The sequence below is a fragment of the Mobula birostris genome, chromosome 2 (genome assembly GCF_030028105.1).
Source record: "Mobula birostris isolate sMobBir1 chromosome 2, sMobBir1.hap1, whole genome shotgun sequence".
NCBI lineage: Eukaryota > Metazoa > Chordata > Chondrichthyes > Myliobatiformes > Myliobatidae > Mobula > Mobula birostris.
This window is the reverse complement of record NC_092371.1, coordinates 94929174-94948695: the sequence shown is the minus strand read 5'-3', so window position 1 is coordinate 94948695 and position 19522 is coordinate 94929174. Positions and strand designations below refer to the sequence as shown.

Sequence of the window (19522 nt, the reverse complement as noted above, 5' to 3'; positions counted from 1 at the left end):
GAGGAGGGGTCACAGTCGGTGACCTCAGGTGACATCACCAAGGACCTGCCCGAAAGCTGCTTGTGAGCAATATCGACGGTCTGTGAGTGGAAGCCGTGTCTGAATGATCAGTCGTTCCCGTTCTCTCTCTCCCTCCCCCCCACGTTGTCCATCGCCATGGCAACGATTACTGCGAACTGAACTAAATTGGACTGAACTTTTGTGTCACTTTGAAATTTGGTCATTTACCCCTAGACAACGATAGAGCTTGATTGATGCTGTTATCTTAATTCTGTGTACATGTGTGTTTATCATTGCTGAACTGTTGCATTTATTATCCTTTCGATTACTGTGTTGCTTGTTTCTTTAATAAAACTTTCTTAGTTCTAGTAATCCAGACTCCAACTGAGTGATCCATTTCTGCTGGTTTGGCAACCCAGTTACGGGGTACGTAACATAAGTGGGGTTCTCGTCCGCGATTTTGAACGCTAAATTTGGGACGGAGTAAATTGATTGGGTTAAAATTCCCAAAAGAAAGAAAAGACAAACAGCAGAAATGGAGGCTGAGGAATTTATAAAGGCGCCGACCTTGGAGGCATTAGAGGATGCCAGGAGATTGGAATTGGTAGCTGTGGCCAAACGGTTGAATCTTGCTAAGGTGAAGTCGACAATGAGGAGAGAGGAGATACACAGAGCTATCGTAGAGCACTATGTATCTAAGGGTGTGTTTCCCCAAGGCGAGCTGGGGGTGGTGTCTATTGAAAAACCTGCTGGAGACGCGGTACAGGTGCAGCTTGAAAAACTGAGACTCGAGCACGAGTTCCGGGTACGACAGTTGGAGAGAGAAGAGAAAGAGAGAGAAAGACAGTTGGAGAGAGAGGAGAAAGAGAGGCAATGGGAGCGAGAAGAGAGAGGGAAACAGAGGGAAAGGGAATTTGAGCTGGAGAAGTTAAAGATAAGGTCTGAGCAGGGACTCGTGCCGAACCAAGGTGGAGGGTTCCGGGCGACCCAGGAGGTTAGGCTGGTTCCATTTGACAATACCGACGTGGATCGGTACTTTCTCCATTTCGAAGAAGTGGCTATAAGTCAGGAATGGCTGAGGGATAAGTGGGCTGTGTTACTTCAGAGTGTACTGAAAGGGAAAGCCCAAGAAGCTTACTCCGCTTTGTCCCCGGAAGATGCCCAGAGGTATGAGGTGGTAAAAGAGGCCATCCTCAGGATTTATGAGTTGGTCCCGGAGGCATAACGGCAGAGGTTCCGGAATGCGAGGAAGCAGTGGGACCGCACGTATTTGGAGTTTGCCCGTGAGATGCAGACATATTGTGAGCGTTGGTGCGCCTCGGAGGGGGTAGAGGGGGATTATGACAGACTGCTGCAACTGATTCTGATTGAGCAGTTTAAAGGTTGTGTCCCTGAGGGTATGAGACCCTACCTCGATGAGAAAGAGGCAGCCACGTTAGCCGAAACTGCTAAGTTAGCGGATGGGTATGCGTTGACGCATAAAATGAAGTTTGCCCCGAGTAAAGGCTACCAGAAGGGTAGTCAGGACGGTGGGGAGAGTCCGCCAGAAAAGTCAGAAAGTAAGCCGGGGACTAGTGAGAAGGATAAAGTAGACCGGGAGCAGTCTGGTAGGAAGGCCCCTGGGGTCGTCTGTTATAATTGTGGGAAAGCCGGACACTTTGCGTCCAGGTGCTTTGCCCCAAGGAAGGAGACGGGGAAAGGAAAAGCGGAAATTTTGAATGGCTGTATCGAGCTGTTAAGCGAATCGCTAGGGACGGTCAGGTCTGCCAAAGTTCAGGAAGGGCGCGAGAGGTTTATCTCGGCCGGATTGGTGTCAGTGAAGGAGGGGTTAAAACCAGTTCCAGTGCAGATCTGGAGAGACACAGGGGCGTGTCAGTCACTAATACTGAAGAGTGTATTAGAGTTTAGCTCAGAGACTCAGACTGGGGAGGTAGAGGTCAAAGGTGTTGGGGAAGGGACAGAGTCAGTCCCTTTGCACCAGATACACTTACAAAGCAACCTGGTCTCTGGACTAGTCACGATCGGGGTGAGGTCCGAATTACCGATGAAAGGCGTAGAAGTCTTGCTCAGTAATGACATCGCCGGGGGAATCCTGTCCCCAGCCGTGAGATTGACAGGTCAGCCTGCCAGCATTGAGGCCCCGCTCATGGACTGACAGGTTCATCACGGGACCGCGGTAGTGAATTTAGCTGAAACGTTTCTGCCAACCCTGTATGAGAAGAGGGTAGAAAATGAAAAGAAAGAGTGTAGTGAGACAAGGCAGTGAGGGAGCTGGGACAGACGTAGCAGTAGCCAGGAAAGAATTTGTGCAGACGCAGGAGCGAGACGAGGGGCTGATGGTTTCGGCAGAGACAACTCTCTCTGACACAGCTTTGACAAGGGAACTAGTAGGCTATTGTGTGGAGGAGGAAGTGCTAAGGAAAAAAAGGGAAATCAAGTACAGTACCTGCAGATGAGGAGTGGGGGGTGGTGCAAAAGGGTCATGGGGATGAGGTTTTTAACATGGCCCATGAGGTACCCCCCTGTGGACATTTTGCGGTGCTGGAGGAAACACTTGGTGGAATCATGAAAGAGGTTTACCGACTGCTCAGGAGGAAGGATGTTATTGATCATGACCGACGCGAACTGAGACGGTCACAGGCTTTTGATATGCTAACAAACCTAGTCGGTGTTAACGTGGAAATCAATGAAGCTAGGGACCCCTGATAAGAGAAAAAAACCATTTTGAAAAGATTAGTATGGGATCGATCAGATGGGAGAAGGCTATTGTTTTGGTCAGGTCTACTGATAAGGTCTCTCCCTTAATCCCCGAACAAAGCGACTCTTTAGGAGTAATTAAACGACTCGCACCTGTGTGGTTGATTGTCCCGAGGCGATGCAAAGAACTGGGACGTTGGGTGATGTCTGTTACAATAGGCCAGCCTAGCAAACAACATCCATACATAATGAGTAATTCAGTGACTAAAGGGCTGACGAACACAGAGGTGTGTATTGGCAATTTAATACGGCTGTCTGAAGCCAGCTTGATAGTGAACCTTGAAAAAAATGAATTCGGCCACACAAGGGTCACTTACCTGGGAATTGTGGTGACACAGGAGCAGCTGGCAGCGATGCAAGCTACAGTGCAGGCTATCGCTGACCTCCCAACCCCGACAGACAAGAGGGCCCTCAGAAGGCTCTTGGAGATGGTGGGGTACTGTAGGAAGTTTTGCAATAACTCTGCGGTTACTACCCCTCCCCCTCCTACTAAGCCCTGGCGAGAGAAAACTTAGTCGGAATGGGACGACCCTTGTTATTGTGGTCCGGGACAAAACCAAATGAGAGGTTACATTGATCGAAATTCATCAGTGTTTTTGGCCACTATGAAGTTTGCTGAGTTGGAGCCTGGTCTAAGGGATTATTAATAACACATATAAAAGGGACAGAAAATGTGATGACTGTCTGTCAAGGTGTTGACAACTTCAAACTCGCTGTGTTAGCCAAATAGCTGATAAAGATGTATATTTGTGTGTGTATCAAATAATGTATTCATGTTTGTAATTTTTACCTCCCGGTAAAAATCCTTAAAGGGGGGAAGTGTGACGAGAATATACATAAAATTAAGATGTTTGCTGGCCTAGGTTAGCATCAGTGGCATCAGCAAGTGGTCTGCCACCTGTCCTCAGGGGAAGGAAAGATGAGAAACAATGGGGCAGCGTCTGGAGATGTGTAATGAAGGGACGGGAGAGAGAGCTGTCTGGAGCGGCTCTCCCTTTGAACCCTGAACTGTTTGAAGTGATGGACAGGCGATCTGGAGATGTGTAATGAAGGGACGGGAGAGAGAGCTGTCTGGAGCGGCTCCCCCTTTGAACCCTGAACTGTTTGAAGTGATGGACAGGCGATACCCCAGCAGGGGGATAAAAAGGGACAGGTTCGCTAAGGCGACACACACGACACCCGAGGTAACGAGACCCTGGAAGCGGTGCGCCTCTCACAAGTCGGTGGGAAGTACCGGGCCATAAACGCACAGGGTGGAAAGGTACAATCAACGGGAACCCGGTGTGTGTCCACCCTCGCTTGGGTGCCGGGTTCACTGCAGAGGATCGACCGCATCTGGAGGATGTGACCTCAGGTGACATCACCAAGGACCTGCCCGAAAGCTGCTTGTGAGCAATATCGATGGTCTGTGAGTGGAAGCCGTGTCTGAATGATCAATCGTTCCCGTTCTCTCTCTCCCTCCCCCCCCACGTTGTCCATCGCCATGGCAACGATTACTGTGAACTGAACTAAATTGGACTGAACTTTTGTGTCACTTTGAAATTTGGTCATTTACCCCTAGACAACGATAGAGCTTGATTGATGCTGTTATCTTAATTCTGTGCACATGTGTGTTTATCATTGCTGAACTGTTGCATTTATTATCCTTTCGATTACTGTGTTGCTTGTTTCTTTAATAAAACTTTCTTAGTTCTAGTAAGCCAGACTCCAACTGAATGATCCATTTCTGCTGGTTTGGCAACCCAGTTACGGGGTACGTAACAATTTCTTCTGCCAAAGCGCATAACCATACACTTTCCAACATTGTACTTCATTTGCCACTTCTTTGCCCATTCTTCCAATCTATTCAAGTCTCTCTGCAGACTCTCCGTTTCCTCAGCACTACCGGCCCCTCCACCTATCTTCGTACCATCAGCAAACTTAGCCACAAAGCCATCTATTCCATAATCCAAATCGTTGATGTACAATGTAAAAAGAAGCGGCCCCAACACGGACCCCTGTGGAACACCACTGGCAGCCAACCAGAATAGGATCCCTTTATTCCCACTCTCTTTTTCCTGCCAATCAGCCAACACTCTACCCACGTATGTAACTTTCCCGTAATTCCATGCGCTCTTATCTTGTTAAGTAGCCTCATGTGTGGCACCTTGTCAAAGGCCTTCTGAAAATCCAAATATACAACATCCACTGCATCTCCCTTGTCTAGCCTACTAGTAATTTCCTCAAAAAATTGTAATAGGTTTGTCAGGCAGGATCTTCCTTTAAGGAATCCATGCTGAGTTCTGCCTATCTTGTCATATGCCTCCAGGTACTCTGTAACCTCATCCTTAACAATCGACTCCAACAACTTCCCAACCACCGATGTCAAGCTAACAGGTCTATAATTTCTTTTTTGCTTCCTTGCCCCCTTCTTAAATAGCGGAGTGACATTTGCAATCTTCCAGTCCTCCAGAACCATGCCAGAATCTATCAACTTTTGAAAGATCATCACTAATGCCTCCGCAATCTCCACAGCTACTTCCTTCAGAACACGCAGGTGCATTCCATCTGGTCCGGGTGGTTTATCTACCTTTAGACTATTCAGCTTCCTGAGTACTTTCTCTGTCGTAATTGTGACTGCGCACACTTCTCTTCCCTGCCACCCTTGAGTGTCCAGTATACTGCTGATGTCTTCCTCAGTGAAGACTGATGCAAAATACTCGTTCAGTTCCTCTGCCATCTCCTTATCTCCCATTACAATTTCTCCAGCATCATTTTCTATCGGTCCTATATCTACTTTCACCTGTCTTTTACCCTTTATATACTTGAAAAAGCTTTTAAGTTCTTTGATATTATTTGCTAGCTTCTTTTCATAGTTAATCTTTTCTGTCTTAATGACCTTCTTAGTTTCCTTTTGTAAGGTTTTAAAAACTTCCCAATCCTCTGTCTTCCCACTAATTTTTGCTTCCTTGTATGCCCTCTGCTTTGCTTTAACTTTGGCTTTGACTTCTCTTGTCAACCATGGTTGCATCCTTTTTCCATTCGAAAATTTCTTCTTTTCTGGAATATACCTGTCTTGCACCTTCCTCATTTCTCGCATAAACTCCAGCCACTGCTGCTCTGCCGTCTTTCCCGCCAGTGTCCCTTTCCAGTCAACTTTGGCCAGTTCCTCTCTCATGCCACTGTAATTTCCTTTACTCCACTGAAATACCGACACATCGGATTTCGGCTTCTCTTTTTCAAATGTCACAGTTAACTTAATCATGTTATGATCACTGTCTCCTAAGGGTTCCTTCTCCTCAATCTCTCTAATCACCTCCGGTTCATTACACAATACCCAATCCAGTACAGCTGATCCCCTAGTGGGCTCAACAACAAGCTGTTCTAAAAGCCATCTCGCAGACATTCTACAAATTCTCTCTCTTGAGATCCAGTGCCGACCTGATTTTCCCAATCCACTCGCATGTTAAAATCCCCCACAATTTTCATAACACTGCCCTTCTGACAAGCCTTTTCTATTTCCTTTTGTAATTTGTAGTCCACATCCCTGCAGCTGTTTGGAGGCCCATAAATAACTGCCATCAGGGTCCTTTTACCCTTGCAATTTCTTAGCTCAACCCATAAAGATTCTGCACCTTCCGATCCTATATCACCTCTTTCTAATGATTTAATATCATTTCTTACCAATAAAGCCACGCCTCCCCCTCTGCCTACCTTCCTATCCTTCCAATACACCGTGTATCCTTGGACGTTCAGCTCCCAGAGACATGCATCCTTTAGCCACGTCTCACACTCACAGCCCTCTACAGATGCGCAGTAGAAAGCATACTACATCTCTGCATAGTGTGAGAACTGCGCTGTGGTGGACAGGAAGGCTTTATAATTGTTAGTCAAAACAGTCCATTGCATCACAGCCATATATACAGAAAGGTGCCAGAAAAAGGCCAGCAATATCATGAAGGATCCCATCCACCCTGCTCATGGATTGTTTGTCCCTCTCTTGTCAGGGAGGAGGCTACATAGCATCCACACCAGGACCACCGGATTCAAAAACAGTTACTTTCCCCAAGCAGTAGAGTTGATCAACACCTCCACCCACGAACCCACCACTACTTTATCATTTCCTGTCAGAGTCACCTTATGTACTGACACTCCTGTATCATGCCTCACTTTATGCACATATAAGCTATCATGTATTTATATTTATTACAATTTTTAATTATTGTGTTCTTTATCTAAGTGTGCTTTTTGACCCAGAGTAATAATTATTTCATTCGCCATACATTTGTGTACTGGAAATGATATTAAACAATCCTGAATATTCTAGCAAAACATTAATGTCTCCATCAGCATATTCTAGTTATTATTATATCGCTACTTGTGAAAGCTTGCTGCATGCAAATCAACTTGTAAGTTTATTTCCCCCACAATGGGGAGCACTTTCATAATACATTAAAGAAACTAGAAAGGCAACAGAAAAGGAAGTCTTATACTTCTTTAAGACAATAAACTCAAAGGTTGGATTTGTTGTCACACAAGCATAGAAACCAACATTTGAAGAAAAAGGTGAATCTCACACAAGTTATTGGAGTAGGCAAAAAGTTGGAATAATGTGGGAAAGAGTGAGGTTAGCCACTTTGGAAAGAAGAATAATAAAAAAAAATTTGGAAGAACAATGCAACATTGGCCTTTTTTGCAAGGGGTACAGAGGATAAAAGCTATCATGAAACTTTACAGGGCACTGGTAAGACCACATCTGGAGTACTGTCTACACATTTTGGTCTTCAAACTTAAGAAAGAAGCACCTGCCTTAGTGGTGGTGCAGAGAAGGTACATTGAGTTCATTTCTGTGATGGAGGAATTGACGTACAAAGAAAAATTGAGTAGATTGGGTCTATGTTCATTAGAGTAAGTAGAAAGAGGAGAGATTTCACTGAAATGTTTAAGATTCTGAGGGGAAATGGATGTTGAAAGTTCTTTTTGTCCCTTGTGGGGGAATTAAGAACAAAAGATGAATTGTTTCAAAACAAAAAGCCATGCACTTAACATAGAAATGAAGAGGAATTTCTTTCCTCAGGGAGTTACAACTCTTCATAATTCACAAACACAGAGTGCAGTGGTAGTGTCAATGAAAATATTAAAGGCAAAGGTTGAGGGAGAACGTTGACTCAGACCATGAGAGGCCTGCGTCGGGCATTTTCATGCCTTACAAGGCGCAGATTGGAAGTCTGTGTGGGGTACCACTCCTCGCACAGACACTAGAGCAATGTGTGATTAAGTGCCTTGCTGAAGGACACAAACACGCTGCCACAGCTGAGGCTCGAACCAGCAACCCTGAGATCACCAGACAAATGCCTTAACCACTTGGCCACGTGCCCAACACAAAGATTGAAGTCTACTGAATTGCAAGGGACAGAAGTATTATAGGGAGAGAGCAAGATATTGGCAGTCCCACCAAGATTCAATCCCCAGATATGGAACAACAGAGTAGCCTCAAGGGACTGATTGTCTCCATTCTCCTCCTGATCCTTATGAATAAATAGAAACTTCATTCACTAGGACAGTGAGCAAAACTTTCTTAATTAAATGAATCACTGCACAGTTCTACAGCAACTTACAGAACTTACTGACAACAAACTGTATTTAAACATTATTCAAAGTATTTTCATATACTTGACAAAACTGGGTGTACATATATATTAACCATTTGAAAAGCTCAATGCTGGTTTCAGCACCTGTAAAAACTTCACCATATTGAGTTTGGGGTTGGCTTCCTTCTTTTCTGTCGGTGCTTTGCTGAAAAGTTCTGCTGGATCAACTTTGTCCCAATTGTTATATTTTCCTGAAAAATAAAAACAAAGTGTTATAAATTATGATTAAAGCAATCCACATAATCCACCATCATCCCATTATCAGAGAGTACTAAATCACACTACCAGGTTCATGGATAACTTCACTCACCTCAACTGTGAATTGATTCCACAACCTATGGACTCACTTTCAAGGATTCTACAACTCATGTTCTCAGTATTATTTATTTACTTATTATTATCATCAGTATTTGCAGATTGTCTTCTTTTGCACATTGGTTGTTAGTGTGTAGTTTTTCATTGATTTGATTGTATTTCTCTGCTCTACTGTGAATGCCAGCAAGAAAATGAATTTCAGGGTAGCATATAGTGACATATACATATTTTGATAATAAATTTACTTTGAACTTGAACTTTGAAAGCAACAATGCACCAGTACAAAAATCATTTACTTCCCTGTTGCCCAAACCTGTTGCAGAATCTCATCTGCAAATATATTACAATGGCCAGGGTATGTTGGCATTGATCAAAATAAGTCACATCACAAGTATACCTTCCTATAATATTCAATTCCAGTTGTAAATCTTTTGGAATTTTCCCTTTGCATGTGCATCATTAATGAACTGTGCATAAAATTTGAAATGAACATTTCAAGCATTTTCATATTTGAACAAGTTTTTTTGCTGTTTTACTAATATACAACAAGGAACAACTTATCAACAAGTTTCTAAACCTGGGCCTCTGTACTTTCCTCTGCAACTGGATCCTTGACTTCCTCATCAGGAGACCACAGTCAGTCCATTTCAGAAATAATATCTCCTTCTGGCTCACAATCAACATAGCGCGCCTCAAGGATGCGTGCTTAGCTCACTACTCTACTCCCATGACTGTGCGGCTTGGCACAGCTCAAACTCCATCTATAAATTTGCTAACGTCACTAGGAGTGAGGTCGATTGGCTGGTTGAGTAGTGTTGCAACAATCTTGCACTCAACATCAGCAAGGTTTGGACAATCCACACCAGCGCTGCATGAAAAGAACAACTTTTTAAAATCAGGGCAGCGATCGAGATTTTGAAGGCAGAGATTCGCTGCAGTTTTTCTGATTTGAGGAGTGACCAATCAGAAAGCGGCAGTACATAAAAAGGGCTACCTTTCAGTCAGGTCCACATTCAAGATTTAAAAGCAGAGTTTCAAGCCAATTTTCTCTGAGTTGGACAATCTGCAACAGCGGTGCATGAAAAGAGCTACTTTTCAAATCAGGGCAGCAATCAAGATTTTGAAGGCAGAGTTTCATGGCAGATTTCCTGATTTGAGGAGTGACCAATCAGCAAGATGGATGCATTAGAAAGGGCCAAATAAGAATAATTCATATACAAGCAGAGTGGTCGTTCTTATGGAGTGTTTAGAGTGGCGTAGGCTCATCAGGTTTGGGTGAGGTAGATTGTCTTGTAAGTTCTTTCTCTCTCCCTCTGTCCTTATTTGTTCATTCCTCATCTGTTAGGGCATAGCAGGTTAGTAAGAATTGCTCCAGTTTTATACTCTGTGTGGGATGTGTGACGTCTGAGAGACTTCCAGAATGAGGAGGTGATAGTGAGGAATTGAGGATATAAAAAAATCATTTTGAACCTATGTAACCGCTGGCTAAAAGAATAATTGGGACCAAATAGGAATTTTTGAACTAAAATAAACTCTGTCTTCAGCAGTTAGCTAAAACCGGCTTATACTAGTTCTCACACACAAAATGCTGGTGGAGTGCAGCAGGCCAGGCAGCATCTCTAGGAAGAGGTATAGTCGACGTTTCAGGCCAAGACCCTTCGTCAGGACTAACTGAAAGAACAGATAGTAAGAGATTTGTTCTAGTTCTCCCTTGCTTTGCAGAGAGACATTGAGAGTTTGATAACATTGTACATTGTACCCTCTTCTGAGTAGGGGGAGGAGGACTCACCAATAAGGACAGGAATGAACATCCATCTGTAATTAAGCCTTGATTTAGCGGACTCTCTTATCTGCAACTAAGTTTTGCACCAACAGACTTGGTGGGCGTACCAGTTCAAATGACATCTTGCAACAGTAATGTATGGAGCTTACTATGTATAAATATACGGCTGTAACCAGAGAGAGTGGGCCCACTTGTCGGATGGTGGCAGTACTTACGTGCCTCCCCTCTGACAACTGGGTCTCAAACTCCTGCAGGAGGGTGCACAATAAACTGTTGTAACTATAAGAAGCTAGTCTCCCGAGTTTTATTCAGATTTGACTTTAACAATAGAAATGAGCTACAGGAAGGTAGTCACCCTAGGTTGCAGGAGTCAGGTAACTGGATGACTGCCAGGAAAAGGAGGAGAAATGCACACCAGTGCAGAGTACATCTGTGGCCGTTCTCCTCAATAATAAGTGTACAACTTTAGATACTATTGAGGGAGTTGACCTACCAGGGGAGTCTCTAGCACCAAGTCTGGTGCTGTGGCTCAGAAGAGCAGAGAAGTGAAGAGGACAGTGTTGATAGAAGATTCCTTAGTCAGAGGAACAGAGATGAGGTCCTGTAGGTGCAATAGAGACACCCAGATAGTATATCGCCTCCCTGGTTTCAAGATCAAGGATATCTCGGATCAGGTCCATAGGATTCTCAAGGACAAGGGTGAGCAGCCGGAAGTCTTGGTGTGTATCAGCACCAAGATGAGGTAATCCTGAAGAGAGATTTTATGAAGCTAAGTAGAAAGCTGAGAAACAGGACCTCCAGGGTAGTAATCAATATAAAACCATAAATAATTAAATAGCAATATGTAAATTATGCCAGGAAATAAGTCCAGGACCAGCCTATTGGCTCAGGGTGTCTGACCCTCCAAGGAAGGAGTTGTAAAGTTTGATGGCCACAGGCAGGAATGACTTCCTATGACGCTCCGTGTTGCATCTCCGTGGAATGAGTCTCTGGTTGAATGTACTCCTGTGCCCAACCAGCCTCAGTGTTCTTTGACCAGTCCAGTTTATTGTCAATTCGTATCCCCAGGTATTTGTAATCCTCCACCATGTCCACACTGACCCCCTGGATGGAAACAGGGGTCATCGGTGCCTTAGCCCTCCTCAGGTCTGCCACCAGCTCCTTAGTCTTTTTCACATTAAGTTGCAGATAATTCTGCTCACACCAAGTGACAAAGTTTCCTACCGTAGCCCTGTACTCAGCCTCATCTCCTTTGCTGATGCATCCAACTATCGCAGAGTCATCAGAAAACTTCTGAAGATGGCAAGACTCTCTGCAGTAGTTGAAGTCCGAGGTGTAAATGGTGAAGAGAAAGGGAGACAAGACAGTCCCCTGTGGAGCCCCAGTGCTGCTGATCACTCTGTCAGACATACGGTGTTGCAAGCACATGTACTGTGGTTTGCCAGTCAGGTAGTCAAGAATCCATGACACCAGGAAAGCATCCACCTGCATCGCTATCAGCTTCTCCCCCAGCAGAGCAAGGCGGATGGTGTTGAACGCACTGGAGAAGTCAAAAAATATGACCCTCACAGTGCTCGCTAGCTTGTCCAGGTGGGCATAGGCACGGTTCAGCAGGTAGACGATGGCAGCCTCAACTCCTAGTTGGGGCTGGTAGGCGAACTGGAGGGGATCTAAGTGTGGCCTAACCATAGGCCGAAGCAGCTCCAGAACAAGTCTCTCCAGGGTCTTCATGATGTGGGAGGTCAATGCCACCAGTTTGTAGTCATTGAGGCCACTGGGGCATGGCGTCTTCGGCACAGGGATGAGGCAGGACGTCTTCCACAGCACAGGAACCCTCTGGAGACTCAGGTTCAGGTTGAAGACATGGTGAAGTACTCCACATAGCTGAGGGATACAGGCTTTGAGCACCCTAGTACTGACACCATCCGGTCCTGCAGCCTTGCTTGGGTTGAGACGTTTCAACTGTCTTCTCACCTGTTCAGCTGTGAAGCCCAGCGTGGTGATTGCGTGTGGGGAAGGGGTATAGTCATGAGAGCAGGACAGATTAATGTGTGGCTGAGAAACTGGTGCAGGGGCATGGTTTCAGATTTACAGATCATTAGGATCTGTCCTGGGAAGATATGACCTGTACAAAAGGGACGGGTTACACCTGAACCCGAGGAGGTCCAATATCCTTGCAGGCAGGTTGGCTAGGGTTGATTAGGTGGGTTTAAACTCATTTGGCAGGGGAATGGGAACCAGAGTGATTGTCCTGAAGGTAAGGTAGTTGGTTTACAAACAGAGGCAATGTGTAACGGGACTCCTGGCAAAGACAGGCTGATGATAGTGCAAAATTGCAGTCAACGGGATGAGTTGCAATGTAAGAAGTGCACAAAATCCAAAAAGGGTGAATACAGGACTGAAAGTGTTATATTTGAATGTGCACAGTATACAGAATAAGGAAGATGAACTTTTAGCACAATCACAGATTGGCATGTACATTGCAGGCTTCACTGAATCATGGCAGAAAGAAGATTATAGCTGGGAGCTTAACATCCAAGGATACACACTGTATCAAAAGGACAGGCAGGAAGGCAGAGGGGGTGGCATTGCTCTGCTGGTAAAAAAATGAAATAAAATCATTAGAAAGAGGTGACATAGGGTTGGAAGGTGTTGAATCATTGTAAGAGCTAAGAAACTGCAAGGGGAAAAAGACACTGCTGGGACTTACATACAGACCTCCCAAACAGTAGTAAGGATGTGGTCTACAAGTTACAGCAGGAGATAGAAAATGCATGCCAAGGCCAATGTTACAATAGCCGTGGGGGATTTTCAATATGCAGGTAGATTGGGAAAACCAGATTGGGGGAATTTCTAGAATGCCTACGAGATGGCTTTTTAGGGCAGCTCATGGTTGAGCCCACTAGGGGATCAGCTATTCTGGATCAGGTGTTATGCAATGATCTGGAATTGATTAGAGAGCTTAGGTTACAAGAATCCTTAAGGGAAAGTGATCATTATATGATCGAATTCACCCTGAATTTTGAGGAGGAGAAAATAAAGTCAGATGTATCAGTATTACAGAGGAGTAAAGAGAATTACAGAGGCATGAGAAAGGAGTTGGCCAGAATTGATTGGAAAAGAACACTGGCAGGGATGATGGCAGAGCAGCAATGGCTGGAATTTCGGGAAGCTTTTCAGAAGCTGTAGGATATTTATGTCCCATAGAGGAAGAAAAATTCTAAAGGAAAGATGGCACAACTGTGGCTAATAAGGGAAGCCAAAGCCAACATAAAAGCCAAAGGGAGTGCATATAATACAGCAAAAAATTAGTGGGAAGTTAGAGGATTGAGAAGCATTCAAATACCAATAGAAGGTACCTAAAAAATCATTAAGAAGGTAAAGATGGAATACAAAAGTAAGCAAGCCAATAACATTAAAGAGGATACCAAAAGATTCTTCTGATACATGAAGTGTAAAAGAGAGGCATGAGTGGATATCGGCCACTGGAAAACGATGGTGGAGAGGTAGTAATGGGGGACAAGGAGATAGTGGACGAACTGGATTCTGATTCTGAATAAGAATTTTGAGTCAGTCACTGCGAAAGACACTAGCAGTATGGTGGAAGTTTCCAGTGTCAGGGGTCATGAAGTGTGTGAAGTTACCATTACTAAGGAGAAGGACCTTGGGAAACTGAAAGGTCTGAAGGTAGATAAGTTACCTGGACGAGATGGCGTACACCCCAGAATTCTGAAAGAGGTAGCTGAAGGTTTTTGGAAGACTAGAAAATTACAAATGTCATTCCACTCTTCAAGAACAGAAAAGGGCAGAAGAAAGGAAATTACAGGCCAGTTAGTTTCACCTCAGTGGTTGGGAAGATGTTGAAGTTCATTGTTAAGTATGTGGTTGGGAAGATGTTGGAGGTACCTGATAAAATAGGCTGTAGTCAACATGGATTTTTCTCAAGGGAAAATCTTGCCTGACAAATCTGTTGGAATTCTTTGAAGAAGTAACAATCAGGATAGACAAAGGAGAATCAGTTGATGTTGTGTACTTGGATTTTCAGAAGGCCTTTGACAAGGTGCCACTCGAGGCTGCTTAACAAGCTGCGAGCCCATGATATTACAGGCAAGATTCTAGCATGGATAAAGCAGTGACTGATTGGCAAGAAGCAAAGAGTGGGAATAAAAAGAGCCTTTTCTAGTTGGCTGCCAGTGACTAGTGGTATTCCATAGGGATCTGTGTGGGGACCACTTCTTTATGCATTATATTTTAATGATTTGGATAATGGAATTGATGGCTTTGTTGCAAAGTTTGCAGTTGATACCAATATAGGTGGAGGGGCAGGTAGTTGAGGAAGTAGAGAGGCTACAGAAAGACTTAGACAAATTAGGAGAACAGGCAAAGAAGTGGCAGATGGAATACAGTGTCAGGAAATGTATAATCATGCACTTTGGTAGAAGAAATGAAAGGGTTGACTATTTTCTAAATGGAGAGAAAATACAAAAGACAGAGGCACAAGGGACTTGGTAGTGCTTATGCAGGATTCCCTAAAGGTTAGTTTGCAGGTTAAGTCTGTGGTGAGGAAGCCAATTGCAATATTAGCATTAATTTCAAGAGGATTAGAATATAAAAGCATGAATGTAATGTTGAGACTTAATAAAGCACTGCTGAGGCTTCACCTGGAGTATTGTGAGCAGTTTAGGGCCCTTTATCTTAGAAAGGATGTGCTGAAACTGGAGCGAGTTCAAAGGAGGTTCACAAAAATTATTCCAGGATTGAATGGCTTGTCACAGGAAGAGTGTTTGATGGCTCTGGGCTTGTATTCACTGGAATTCAGAAGAAGGTGGGTGACCTCATTGGGACCTATCGAATGGTGAAAGACCTTGATAGTGTGGATGTGGAGAGGTTTCCTATGGTGGGAGAGTCTAAGACCAGTGGGCACAGCCTCTGAATAGAGGGGCATCCTTTTAGAACAGAGATGAGGAGGAATGTCTTCAGCCAGAGTGGTGAATCTGTGGAATTTGTTGCCACAGGCAGCTGTGAAAGCCAAGTTTGTATGTATATTTAAGGTAGAAGTTGATAGATTCTTGATTGGTCAGGGCATGAAGGGATATGGGGAGAAGGCAGGAGATTGGGGCTGAGAGGAAAAATCAATCAGCCATGATGAAATGGCAGAGGAGATTCAATGGGCCAAATAGCCTAATTCTGTTCCCGTGCCTTATGGTCTAAGACCAAGAAAATGATTGTGGACTTTAGGAAAGAAAAGATAGTAGGAGAATACATGTGTCCTCACTGAGGGATCGGCAATGGAAAGGGTGAGCAGCTTCAAGTTCCTGCGCATCAGTATCTCAGTGGATCTATACTGTGCCCAACCATTGAAGCAATCACAAAGTTAGCACACCAGCCGCTGACTTCATTAGGAGTCTGAGGAGATTTGGTGTGCCACCAAAGATCTTAGCAAATTTCCACAGATATATGGTGGAGAGCATTCTGACTGGTATGGAGGCTCCAAAGCACAGGATTAAAAGAGGCTGGAAAGGGATGTAAACAAAGTCACCTGCTTCATGGGCACAGCCCTTCCCACCATCAAGGCTATCTTCAAAAGTTGGGGCCTCAAGAAAATGACATCCATCTTTAAGGCCCCTCACCATCCAAAACATGTCCTCTTCACATTACTGCCATTAGGGAGGAGGTACAGGAGCCTGAAGACATTCAATGTTTTAGGAAGTGCTTCTTCCCCTCCACCAAACTCATGAATGTTCATGAACACTATTCTTCTTTTGCACTATTTTTTGTAACATGGAAGCGTTTATGTTTTGCACTGTACTGCTGCCACAAAACAACAAATTTCATGACACGTCAGTGATAATAAACCAAGTTCTGACACTAAATAAAAGGCACTGGACTAGGTAGCATAGTCTTTATGTTACAGGATTAATATTCCAGATTTTTAATTTAGATATCTAGTGCCACTGTGACTGTTAGTTAAATTAACATGAAATAAAAAGCTAAGAAGCTACTTGATCAGTTTATTGTTTTCTTCCTCTTCAGGGAAGTAAATATGCCATCACCCCTACCTAGGTAGCCTAATAGTAGACCCTCAGCAACATGGTTGGTCTTAATCACTCTCTGAAATTAACAAGTGTGGTACTTCGCTGGCAAGGCAAAGGAATTATATAAAACCAGCATATATCCTTCCAAATTCCAAGTTGTTTTCATGCTGAATTAGCTATTAACAACTGAATGACAGTAATTAAAATAGCAAAAAATACAGCAATCAGTATAGGCATAGGAGCAGAATTAGACTAGACTGCTCCACCATTCCATCATGGCTGATTTATTATCCCTCTCAACCCCATTCTCCTACCTTCCCCCCATAACTTTGATGCCCTTACTTAAATATACCTCCACTTTAAATATACCCAAGGATGTGGCCTCCACAGCCATCCGCGGGAATGAATCTGTGGAATTCACCACCCTACTGAGATCTGTCTAACTTTAGATTAGGGTTCATTGATCAGTATCAGCAGCCATGCAAACCCAGTATTTTTGTGAATGCCAGCATTCCATGATAATTCACGGATTTGAATTTTTGATTATTTGTTACAAAAATATTGGAGGAGGTGGTTAAAAATAAGCTATTTTATTGTGTGGAGTTGACTTTAGATTGGAACTTGATATTAAACCTTGTGGACCATATTGAGTTACAGTACAGCCAAGAACCCCATGCTACTGTTTTCACTCAATCTAAATTAAGTTTTACTTGCTTAAAGGCTTACTTTTGCACAGAAGCAACCAGGTCAGGAACTGCACCCTCTTATCTATAATTTCATAAAATGAAGAATATCCACTGAAGAATGTAACTATAAGCAGATTTGGCAGTATTCAATCTTTAGACAATAATCTCTACCTTTACCAAGTAAAAGCTGCACCAGAATTCACATTACCTATGAAATCCAAGGTCATCACGTGACCGCAGACCGATGTCACCTTGAATCGGACATTCTGCCCCAGGAAGGTCCCAGTGTACTCATGAACAGAGCATACTCCATTCAAACCTTTTCGTGAGTTCAAGTTCCCTGAATGGAAAGCACAAGAGAAAACAAGTTTAATCTCCCAGAGCTTTTTTTTAGGAGACCCAATGAAGCGAAACAGAATTCATACAATGGGTATCCAAGCTCTGGATTCAAGCTCAATGATTTACAATGCCTTTTTTCACCACTTAAGGATCTGTAATAATATCTTGGTTAATATATGATGGGGATTGTAGTCATGAAGGAACCAACATGTCTGAAACAGGAGGGTTATATTGCTGTTATGATGGTTAGTGAGCAATAGAGGGAACTGAATTAATGATCCAAAAAAAAATCACAAGGCAGAGAGTGAATTTAAATTTGCTCAGTTGAATTCAAGTTAATAAAAAGCTAATGTTGTCAGAGGCAGCCATGAAACAAGATTGTCATAAAAGCCCAATTTTCTCATCAGTGTCTGTTGAAGAACTCATGCTAGTTTGAGTTTTGAGACTCTGGGCCAGCAGCAATGTGACATCTGGATTGGCCTAGCAGGCCATTACAACAGACCACAAAGAATCAGTGTAGTACCCAATTCCTCACAGGGGGTAGCTGTCGATAAACAACTGGATAATATCTGATATCTTCGTGGGGTTACTGGAAAATCAGTAGCTGAATCAGCAACATACCTACAGTTAGATGTTTAGCAGCATGTGATTTGCAGCCCCATTGCTGTACGAATTTGGTTTGCATGTCCTCCTGTGATTGTGTGGATTTCCTCCATGTGCTCCAAAGACATGAAGTAACTACTGCAAATTTGCCCTAGGTGAGTAGCAGGAGAATCAGGGCGACGCATGGCCAAGAGGAAAAGGATACGTTATAGGAAAATAGTGGGGGAAATAGGATTGATGAGGCCAACATAGATTCAGCCTCCAACACCATAAGGAGAAATGTTAAACTTCCTGATTCTCCAGAGCCTTTCCACCACCTACAAGGTACAAGCGACAGAATATTCTACAGCTGCCTGGGCAAGTGCTACTGTAATGTAACACTAATGCTACTGCTACTGTAACACAAATGTTCCACACCAACGGGATTAAACAGCCCTTCATCATTGTGAACATTGATTCCTGTTTCCGCTGCTGTGCCACATACTCTACAAACTAGAGGGGGAAAAACACTACAGCAACTCACTGAGGTTTTTTCCAACGGTTACTCTCCAACCTGTGACCTACTTCACATGGTACATGGGAATGCCATCACTCACAAGTCGTCTTCCAAGTAACATACTTGGGAAACTTTATCACATTTCCTTTATCACCATTGGATAAAGCATTTCCAATTTTGGGAATATTCACATTACAAGGACTGTGGCTCATGGCAGCAGAAGACTGGAACCATATAGAGGAACAATCACTGAAAGGCAGTCTTGTAAGCAACAACTTGGAACCATCCAAGTTTGCATGGCTCAACAATTCACTACATACACATAACTGTAAATCCTCATTTATACAATTGCCATTAGTCAAGCAGCACTTGAGATACCAATGGGAAACTTTAATCATATTTCTGAAAATCTATTGCCTGCTCGTAAATAACTACACCATAAAGGATGAATGACTTTTTACTCTCCAGAACTTTCTTTTCCCTCAGTTTCAACATTCTAAATCAAATAGAGTTTGAAAATAAGTACAGAGTTTCACAGGGCAGTGGTTGTTTCAGTCTTACTGGACAAATGTAAATCACAGTAACAAATTCAACTCTCATAACTTTACCTTCAATGCTCCTATCAGCTCCTGTAAACTACCACTGACGTTACCTTAGAAACTCCAATAAGTTAAAAGATGTACTGCATATATGGTGATTAAAGTAAATATATTGTCAATTAATGATTGAATTCATTACAGCACTCTTGTATTTAAAAAGACTCCCTTTGGAAAAACAGAACATTCACCAGAGCTTTCTACTGAATCAACAGATGTTCTGGAACAACCATAGAATAAGGGTTCACTATTGCAGGATAGCCCCTAAGTAAATTCATAATA

The 19522-nt window shown here is 43.4% G+C and overlaps 1 protein-coding gene across 1 annotated transcript in view; it reads right to left on the bottom strand.

Annotated features, from left to right (window-relative positions):
* Nucleotides 1-19522, bottom strand: part of top3b (DNA topoisomerase III beta) — an 84570-nt gene that overhangs the window by 52204 nt on the left and 12844 nt on the right. The window contains exons 2-3 of the mRNA XM_072245267.1: nt 17415-17546; nt 8472-8578 (exon numbers count right to left, since the gene is read on the bottom strand). Of these exons, the coding sequence (XP_072101368.1) occupies nt 8472-8578; nt 17415-17546 (239 nt within the window). The remainder of the gene's footprint in view (nt 1-8471; nt 8579-17414; nt 17547-19522) is intronic.